We start from the raw sequence: 11,062 nt of genomic DNA, 5'->3' as shown, positions 1-11,062 counted from the left end.
ACCCCGCCAACTCCGGCATATCCGCCACATGGATTACACCTATTTCCTTAAGTGTGAAAGGTGATAGGGCCGCAGCTTGAGAGCTGCTCGCTCCTCGACGGCTGTTTTGCCTGGGCGGGGCGAAGTGATTTGCGTCTCGTTGGCAGCGGCGGCGCAGGCGGCCTCTGAAGCAGCTTTGTTCGGCGCGAACTCGTGCCTAATCGGTACATCGAGCCGCCGCTGGCTCCTGCCACCCTCCTCGCTGCTGGTTCGAGTGCGGCGATCGTGCGGCTCGTTTCGTGCTCTAATGGGCTCCCTGCCACTCGGTGACAAGTTACAATTAAGAGGTGATACTTTGATCTGCCACCTCTCCCCGCGATATTTTAAACCTCCAGCATGACTTGCCGTTTGAGAGAACTCTATTTTGAGGTGATGTGTGGGAAGGTGAAGATGCATGCATGCTGAAATGCGTGCGTGTGCGCATGCATACGTGCACGTGCGCGACCTTGTGCATTTGCACACTTTTCTCGTTGTGAATTCTTATTGGTCGATACACCTCCATACCGATGAGCAATGGTTGGAGGAAGGCCTTGCTGCACTGTGTTATTTCTGGCAGGAAGGTGGTTTGAAATTTTGGTAATGTGCTGAAGCATTTATATTAGCAACAGCGGTAGGGAGGTTCTCAGAAAAGCATAGGCTCTAACAGTGGCAAAAACTATCAGTTCTGCACATTAGTCAGCTACTGACAGAGGGAGATGTGCAGTTGTCTTTCAGAAGATACTACATGCCACCTCCTGGCTATTTTTGAGAACTACATGCCTTATTTCACTCAGTGTCGCAATGCCAGCAGTGGATGACCAGCACACTCAGTATTGGCAGATGGTGTTTGGACAACCATCAGTGGACAGATGTTGCTTAAAATATATATATATGAAAAGAAAAGAAATAAAATACAGCTTTTTTTATTATTTAAGGTAACTCTTCATGTAACTTTCTAATCTGAAGAGTGGGAAATACTGCTTTCAGACTACTCAGTTCACCCTGATCTTGTATTTCCTTTTGGATAATGTAATAGGTAGAGCTATGTAATTTAAGTTGCCTAATCTGTCTAGTTGTGTGGTAGGTTACCATTACACTTAGTGGTCATAAATGGGCATCTGTGCTGTCCTGGTGATACAACATGTTTGTACTCCTGACAGTAACACTAATGGTGTCTAATACTTTTTTTCGCTCTGGATAATAAGTGCGTCTGTCAAATGATTGTGACGTAATTGTCTAAATGTAAATTATTTAGATGAACTGTGAACTGTGAACAGGTGCCGTTTGTTTGCTTTTACAGGAGACCATCTTACTCTCAAACTGTCACATCTTCAAACCCAAAGAATGCTGGGAAACAGAACTGCGTGCAGTGGGACTCGTCATTGACATGCGCTGAAAGCCACTGATTAGCACGAGTGTAATGGAGACATATCATATCACAGGAACATGTGCTCCTGCTGGGAGCAGAGTCAGATCTGTGAATGTGAAAGTCAACAAACAGTAGTGCTTCATTTATCTTCCCTTTGACTCACAGGGACCACATAAACACAAATAAAACGTTTCCCTGAATTCCTCATTTGAAAGCATACTGTATTTTCTTTATCCTTTGGATTCACTATTTGTATATTTGATTTAGCCTTAGATCAAGACTGAGGAGCGAGATCAAGATCAAAGACGAAGTATCCCATTATCTGGCCTTGTGGAAGAATGCAAGGGTAAATGTTGCTTCCCAGGCTCCTACTCCGTCAGCGAACATAGTTCAGTTTATATGCATGTCTGATAATGTTAACACTCTTCTAGAGAGGTAATTCTCTGTTTTGGGTTAAATCAATTTCAAAACAGATTTAAAATGCGTACACAGATTAAAGCTCGCAGTTGCCAAGTTATGATGGACCGAGGCCGGCATTTAAATATAAGAGTGCCTTACACCGCCAAAACACTTACTGCCAAAAGGCTGCTGGTTGGCAGAATTTTTAAAAAGGCAAATTGAGAAAGTAAGCTATTTTCCCTGGCACGACAGTCGATCGAAACGAATCGAGGCGCAGCCATCCACGGCGATAATAACTACAGGCAGGGGGATTGCAATGCTGGAGCTCCTCGAAGCTCAGGACACGGGAGCGCTCACGGATTTGCCTAATACTCTGTCTCAAAGGACGAGTCGGTAATGAAGCCGCCGCGTAGACATGGAAGCATGCGCCAGTTTCGTATTCTGCTTTATTAAACAGCCAAGGCCACAAATCATTTCCTGATAATCAGGGACCTCAATTAATTGAACTCACCGGATTAAGATTTAGGTGGATTGCTTTTTCTTGGCAAGATTGCGACGGAGACAAGATCATAAAGTATTATAACTCTTCTTCAGTCAAAAGTAATATAAAAACATGTTTGTTTAATGGAGTCTGTGGCGTCGGACGTGCGTAATGGCACTTTCTGTAGCTCGCATGCTGAAGAGTTCCTCGTCCCCCTGCGCGCGAGCAATTTGTGTCTCTTGAGTCCTTAGTGCACTGGGGTCGGCCCGCCTGCGTTCGCGAAAAAGGTGATATATTCCCTGTGATATATTGTAGTTTAGTAGTCGGATGAATGATTTGAATACACATACATATCCGCGCAGCGATGATGCAACGGAAAATGAAAGTGGCTTTTTTATATAGTGGAACTGAATTACACAGCACTGTGAGCCTTATAGGCTGCCTTACATATGTATGGTGCGCGTGCGTGCACGTGTGTAAACGCACTGGACCAGTGGAAACGAACCTTTCACAGTACTGACACAAATGATGGGAAAACTGGACTTTCAAAAGACTTAGAAAATGCAAGAAATATTTTGCAGAAATGTCTATTTTTGGTATAATAAATGTAATATGTTACAGAAATTAAGAAATAATTAGCAGTTGTGTTAAACAAGTAATAATCATTACAGCTTCTTGTATGTATTAGTTCATGGCAGAATAATGTAGCATACTGTTGGAGCAGTCTAATTTATGATACTGTTGGACAATTTATCATCAGCTTGAACATGCATTTTTTTTTTCAGGATTTTCTATATAAAATGATAATATTCATTCAAAGAAATCCTTTTTTGTTTGTATGCTTCATTTAAACTTATAGAGTTGAATTAATACTGGACATTTAGAAATGTAGCCTAGACATAAGAAACAGCATGTAAATTGCATTGCATTTGGAATATCTGTTATGGGTCGTTTATTCTGAAGAAGTGTCAGTCAATCTCAGTCACAGTACTCTAAAGTAAAAGCAAGACCAAATATATACAGTAGTTGCCAGTACCATAATGTATCCATGGAAAAGCAATTGAAGTTCTGACTAATATGTATGTTCAAACGTAAAGGTAGACAAATTGATTCTAGGAATGCATCTCTATTAAACGATGTGGTATTTACAGTTTTCTGATAGTCACATATCATATTTATTATAAGATCCCTCTATTCAAAAACCGAAGAGATGAAGTCATAGTATACAGAGGCAGCATGTTGGTTCCGCAGGATGAGAAGGAGGGAGGAGAGGGAGGAGTGGAGAGGTGTGGGGACTGACATGTTACTGTGCAACTCTCCTGCTCTTCAACCTTGCCTCGAGGGCTCTGGCACTCACCTCCATTTCTGTTTGCCTGCACTCATGTAAAGGAGAAGGGCCTGAACTGTGTGCTCCAGCGCCTGTCTGCCACCCTTCCAGTGCCAGGGCATTTCACAACATCCCCAACCGGTGAGACTTTTGACCTAGTGAATTCATGTCTCACTACTGTCTGTTTGCCCCACACTGACAAACCTTGTAAAAGCCTGTTTATAGTCCAGCGATACTCTGAAATTGCAGAATCTTTGTGAAATATTGTTGCCTGACATAGACTGAGGTCTTTTGTACCTTCGCAAAAATATATGAATGCATTCGAGTCAGCAAGAATATAAACTAAACATCGCTTATTGGTTCATACTCCACACGGTTTGGTTTAATGTCACACATCACTGTCACAGCAAGGCTCTGTCACTGTGCTATAAACTGGCCTGAAGGCTATTGTAATGTTTGCAATGCTATTTTAATAGTAAATTTAGTTCTACATTTTTGTATATGATCATCTTTGTTTATTGAATGCACTTTTTTTTTTAAACCCAAAAAACCTGTATACCTGTATACTATATGGATGATTTGCAATTTAACTCTCAAGTATCTTTCTGCATCTTAACATTAACCTCAAATCCAAAAATCATTTGTGGGTGTCAAAATATGCAAGCAAATTATAAATTTACAGCATATTTTATAACATATTACTGTGACTATTATAAATTAACATGAGCTTTGCTCTCTTAATTAAAGTTCCTAATTCATTGTGGACCAGCAGATATGGCCCTAGTTGTCGAATTCAAGCTTTATTAATTTATCGAAATGGCATACTATCATCATTACAGCAAAACGAGCAAAGAAGACGTTTCCTCCTTGTGAAAAGCACAAAGACATGGGAATGCATATAATTTGAGTTTTCACATCGAAAATAAAATCGAAAAGTGTACTTCTACCACTAGAGGGCAGCAGAGGACCAAGGACGAATTTCATGAACTGAAACTGAGTTAAAGCCTGTTGAGATGGGAGGATCAGCAAAGAGGATCATATTTGTACCCTGGCTGAGAGAGTGGAACTTTCCAGGCATGATATGCAATATTACTATTCAAACACAGCTGATAGAGAAAAAGAATGCAAACTCAGGAGTGTAGACAGCACTGCAGCCATCATTCATCAGACATGTCATAAAGCTGCAGTGGCTAGTATGTCCCATGCATACTACACAATAATTACTTTCAAACTTTTCAACAGATTAATCATCCCATTAAAAATATACGAAAAAACAACGACTTAAAAGTCCAATGAATAAAAACATCCCAAAAAATGATTGGAGGTTTTTATGGAAACCTGAATATCTTCTGAATTATCCCTCTTAAAGGAACAAAAGGCAGAGATAGCAGCATTTGGGGACTATTGGAAAGCAAACCCCAAGGGTTACCTTTCATGAGAGACCAGGATTATTCCTGTTGTCAAAAGGGCTCAAGAATAGCATTTTATTTTGAGCATGTTATTTTCAAGCTTGAGTTAAGAAAAGGGGGTGATAGTTCAGGGGTTAAGGAAAAACATTTTTCAGTCATCGGACAACAATATTGTGAACATACATAAATGGATAAACATACCACTTAGCATTGTAAATGCAATAATAAAAAGCTGTGAAACATATATAACAGTTACTTACCAGGAAGAGGGCACAAGTGCATAATTATCTCAATGGGCAGAAAGGAAGATGGAGATGGAGGCCATAAGTCAATCAAAAATGAATCAATAATTATGTTAATGCATTATCTTCTTAGTTTACAGAATATTTTGTGCATATTTATCAAGGGTGCCAATATTTTTGCAGCCCACTGTGCATATAAACTGAAGTAATCCTCTATATAATCTATCACTTTATTAGGTAGACCTGTACACCAGCTTGTTAATGCAAATATTTAATCAGCCAATCATGTGGCGGCAACTAAATGCATAAAAGCATGCAGACATGGTCAGGAGGTTCAGCTGTTTTTCAGACCAAATGTCAGAAAGAAATGTGATCTAAGTGACTTGAAATGACTGTTGGTGTTAGACAGGTTGGTTTGAATATCTCAGAAACTGCTGATCTCCTGGGATTTTCACACACAACAGTCTCTACAGTTTGCTGGGGGGCAGAGGAGAAGGGCCAGACCGGTCGAAGCTGAAAGGAACGTGACAGTAACGCAAATAACCACGCATTACAACAGTGGTATGCTGAACACACAACGCATCAAACCTCTAAGTTGATAGGCTACAGCATCAGATGATTTAGTAAGTCTAAAAAATAAGTGTATAATAAAGTGCTCACTGAGTGGACATTGACAACATAAGTGGATCTACCACAGATCACATGAAATCATGTATGTATACATGGTTTTGCAATGTCCTAAACTGGAATTACAACATAACAACAACAAAAATCCCCTTGCTGTACATCCTGTTCAATGGAAATAGCAAATCCCAGGATGCGACCATGATAATTTACTAAGATGTACAATCACTGCCCATATTCTAGCTCAAGCTTAATTTAGCTATGTGTAGAGGGTTTCAATGTTTCAATTGAACAAGGCCATTAGTCAATACACAAAACTGATCGATAGCAGGCTGTATTGTCCCTTCCCATAAGTACTCTTAATTTGCTTTGCATTTAGCCTCACAAAGACCTACGACTAGAGTAATTGAGGTAAAGTGGCCTGCATTAGAGTGCAGTACTGCACCATACAATCCCCTCTAAAAGTACTGGAACAGTAAGGCCAATTCCCTTGTTTTTTTAATACACTGAATACATTTGGGGTTGAGATAAAAAGATGAACACGAGACTGGAATTCAGAATTTCAGCTTTTATTTCCTGGTATTTACCTAGATGTGTCAAACTACTTAGAACATAGCACCTTTGATATCAGACCACCACAATTTTCGCTGAGAAAAAGTATTGGAGCAGAGTGTTTTTAAGGACATGAAGGTAAATAACACTTTGTATTTGGTAGCATATCCCTTGCTTGCAATAACTGCATCAAGCCTGCGACCCATTGACATCACCAAACTGTTGCATTCTTCTTTAGTGATGCAGCCTCTATCAGTTGTTGTTTGTTTCAAAGGGGTCTCCTCTTCAGGAGGTGAAATGCATGCCCAATTCTGTTAAGGTTTGGTGATTGACTTGGCTAGTCTAAAACCTTTCACTTTTTCTCCCTAATGAAGTCCTTTGTTGTGTTGGCAGTGTGTTTTGGGTCATTGTCATGCTGCATGATGAAGTTCCTTCCAATTAGTTTGGACGTATTTCTCTGTAAGTTGGCAGACAGAATGTTTTAGAAGATCTGCTGCAACCATCATGAGTTACATCATCAATAAAGATTAGTGAGCCCACTCCAGAGGCAGCCATGCAAGCCCAAGCCATGACACTTCTTCAACCGTGCCTAACAGATGAGCTTGTATGTTTTGGATCATGAGCAGATCTCTTCTTTCTCCACATTTTGGCCTTTCCATCACTTTGGTAGGTTAATCTTGGTTTCATCAGTCCATAAAACTTTGTTCTAGAATTTTTGTGGCTCATTTCTGTACTTCTTTGCAAATCGTAATCTTGCCTTCTGATTCTTACTACTGATGAGTGGTTTGCATATTGTGGAATATATTGCTGCTCTCTAAGTCATCTTTGAACAGTTGATTGAGATACCTTCACCCCTGCCCTGTGGATATTGTTTGTGATGTCACTGACTGATGTGTTGGGGGTTTTCTTCACAGCTCTCACTATGTTTCTCTCATCAACTCCTGTTGTTGTTTTCCTTGGTCGACCTGTTTGATGTCTGTTACTCAGTACGGCAGCAGTTTCTTTCTTTTTCACGACATTCCATGTTCAGGTACAATCCATCCCCAATGCTTGTGCAATAGGTCTGATTGACTTCCCCTCTTTTCTAGGCTTCAAAATGGCTTGCTTTTCACACAAAGGCAACACGTTGGTTTATATTTTCTAACACAAATGCAGTCTTTATACGGAAAATGCAACTCTAAAACCAAGAATAGACATCCAGACCTATTTATTGTTTAACCAATCAGTCTAACAGGACACATCTGGGAGACAAACAACACCTGTGAGCCACATGTTCCATTACTTTTGTTCACCTAAAAATTGAGTGGTCTGATACAAAAGGTGATATTTTATAAGTTGTTAAAGAAATCTAGATAAAAATACCGGGAAATAAAAGCTGAGATTTGAATCTTCAGTGTATAGCAAAAACAAACAAATGTACCTTGCTCTTCCAATACTTTTGGGGGCGACTGTAGATGAGCTCTAAAAACCTCATACTCGGTTCTTCAATACTTCATTACTTCATTACTTCATTACACAGAGCTACTTTAATGTGAAGAGCTCTTTTGCTCCTGACTCATGTAAGAGCAAGCAGTGTTGCTAGCCAATCTCTCTTCAACGTATGTTAGGCTACCCCTTGTATATGTACTGAATTATCCAAAGTTCAAAGCTTGCCAGTTTCCTTTACCAGCACTGTTAGGCACACTTGCAATGTCCAAGGCCTTTCTCATTGGTTGCTATGTACAAATATTTCATAACACAGACTTCATCAGAGAATAAGATTAAATACCTTCCAGGAATTAACTCCCCTTCGACAAATCCTGTTTGAATTATAAGGAGATTCAAGCTCTCCGTCAGACTTTATAAACAAAAGGCATGAGAAATATTAAAACTAATCTGTTGGATTACAGAAAACCAACAGGAATATCAGGTCTGAAATTTAAATGAAAATAAATCAGCTAATCTCAATAAGCTCCTTAGGAGGACCAAACTGTTTCAGTTACAAGTGGCAGCTATGAACACATAAAATCCTACCGCTGCCAGGAACTGCTCAAGCTATGACTATGTGAAGTCTATGACTGCCAAGCTCAAAAATGGACAGATATTATAGAAAACAAAAACACTGGAAAGAAACAGGCATAGCCTAAGTCCCAGACAAAATGGAAAATTAGTTATCATTGGGCTCCATACTGTTGCTGATACGTAGTGTTAATCAAACGAAAAAGGTTAAAGTGACCGAGGCAGGGACAATTTAATACTTCCCTAAAAGATATATTGAAAAATATGTACCACACACTTCATATGGAAAAAAATATAATTTAATGTGGCTCAGTTGTTCACTTCTATTCTCCATGGATTTGACATCACCCCGCCTTAAATAATGCTAGTTGTCATGCATGTGGATGTAAGCATGCAAGTCATTTAACTCGTCATCTTCAAAATATGAAAAATGTGAAGGACATTTAGCATCTAGATATACTGAAAACGGTTCAGTTAAAACACAAAACTGGTTTTCTAATTTGTGGAACAGATTCAACAGAAACACTTTTAGCACAGTGATTGAACTGTCTATTTTAATTGACTCGCAGTTATTTCTGTGATATTCGGATATACATTACTGTGACCCACAGTGAGTCCACAGGTGTCAAGCTTGCGGGAATTTGAGGGGATGAACTCGTAATTTAAAACAACAAGAAACAACCGATTAAATGACCCAGTATCACAGTAATTGGAGATCTCAGCAATCCACAAAGAACGGTTCTTGAAACAAGCGTATTTGTCGAATAAAAATTGCGTGTCTTTGTCACAAACCACGCCCATGTGACAAAACCCACGCCCGTATAGCTGTTCCACTGACACTATTGGTAGATTAATGCCGGCAGCTACATAGCTGATAGGACAGAAAAGTGTCAATTATAAAAAAGGGCGGGCACTACTTTGTTTTAATGTATGTAAAATGCCAGTCAGTTGTGTCAGTGGTGGTGACACGTAAAAGGCAATTCCGTAATATCATATTCAAATTGAATCGGTGAGAGGGACAGAAGAACGGAAAAGCTGGAGAAATGGAGGAAGATGGAAACGAACAGATGAGACCCCTCTTGACAACAGTAAGTTCAAAGGGTTGATATCTAGCTAGCGAGTGAACTATTTTGCTAGCGTTATTGCTTGGTGTTTTTACAGTTCGAAATAGTTGCTGTTAACAGTTAGCTAGTCAGCTAACGTTAGCTAGCTCTCTGTGCATTTAGTGGTCTTTTTTCAGAGAAAGGAAGGAAGAGAGAAGAAATCGGGGTGGAGGTTCAGTTTAGCTTAATACATAGTCATATGTAATCTACATTTAGATTCAGTAAGTTAATAGCTGGCTAGCTGCAAATGCGCAAATTACAGTTATTAGGTACAATACTAAACAGAGCCTGAGAACACCACAAGAAAGAAAAGTAATTTCAACAACACGTTTTCTTTTGTTATGGTCGCTCACGACCATGTGTATGCCAGGAAGTATCATATGTCCGTCTTAACTGTATGGTACGCGGGGCTGTTATCATTGATGTCGAAATTGTCCTTGTTGCTCCGCAATAAGTCTGGAACAGGCATGCTGTTTGAGTCCACCTCGTGCGCCTTCCCCAGTTGGTTAGCTAGCTAACGTAGCTCGGTAACCAGATAGATAAGCCAGTTCGACCTGTAGCAAGTTTTGTGATTTTTCCGTCTTTGTACTATCTTCTTCATTGTCTTGTTACCAGAAAATTAGCTATTACTACCTCAAAATGTGCCTAACTGTTATCTAGTTTCAGAAAGGTCCATGAAGTGATAGCCCGCTAACGACATTGTGCTTTGTCTTAGGGAAGTTTGGTGGCCTATTAAAATAAGGTGTTAGGCTGGATTTTACTTTGACCAAAATCCATGTTTGGCAACCACACTGAAAAAACGAAAGTTCACTTTTAAATGATAAATTAATGTATTTATTTATTTAACGACATGTGATGGTATTGAGGAGGGATGTAACCGCAAGTTGCCCCTCTTGTCAAGTCCCGCACGAGGTTTCACGGTGTGTGCATCTATCTCGCATGCCGGTGGAGATAAATCCCCAAAAAAAGAGAGCTTTTAATGGAATTAAAAATTTTTTTTTTTTTATTAGACATATAAAGCTTCATTATGTAGTAGTGTTGTACCTTTACAATCGTTCTCATGATGAATCACATTCGACACAATTGTATGAAGCGGTATTTTAATTTTCTTTGTATTGTTTTGTAAGCTAACACATTTGACTTTTCCTTAACTTTTTTAGGCTGGCAAATTTGCGTAGCTATATATGTCATTAATATACATATGCATTACAAGTTTGTATATTGTATGTTGTTGTAATGAATATAATTATGTCCCTTACTTTTTGGACATTGTCTATATATTTTTTGTTGTTGTTGACTAATGTGTGGATTAATTTAAATGGCAACAAGAGGAATAAGGATGCCACTTCTGATTCTGTATGGGTTGAAAATGCAGCAAGCAAAATCACAAACCTGTCAACTGGATCAGGTTGGTTTTAATTTTAATGTTAATTAAAACATCTGGAAAAAGTACATAAGCTTCACAGTCCTGCGCTTAATTGCAATAGGTGATTCTCAAGGCCTCACTAATTCAAACTACAGGCCTCCCTTTTCACTTTGA

The 11,062-nt window shown here is 39.4% G+C and overlaps 1 protein-coding gene across 1 annotated transcript in view; it reads left to right on the top strand.

Moving 5' to 3' along the window:
- Positions 1-9,373: 9,373 nt before the first annotated feature.
- slc4a7 (solute carrier family 4 member 7) overlaps positions 9,374-11,062 on the top strand; it is an 80,375-nt gene continuing 78,686 nt past the window's right edge. Inside the window, exon 1 of the mRNA XM_061254756.1 lies at positions 9,374-9,507. Within this exon, the coding sequence (XP_061110740.1) occupies positions 9,463-9,507 (45 nt within the window). The 5' untranslated portion in view covers positions 9,374-9,462. The remainder of the gene's footprint in view (positions 9,508-11,062) is intronic.

This window comes from Conger conger, chromosome 1 (assembly GCF_963514075.1).
Source record: "Conger conger chromosome 1, fConCon1.1, whole genome shotgun sequence".
In the NCBI taxonomy this organism is placed as follows: domain Eukaryota; kingdom Metazoa; phylum Chordata; class Actinopteri; order Anguilliformes; family Congridae; genus Conger; species Conger conger.
This window is presented reverse-complemented; position numbering and strand designations above follow the sequence as displayed.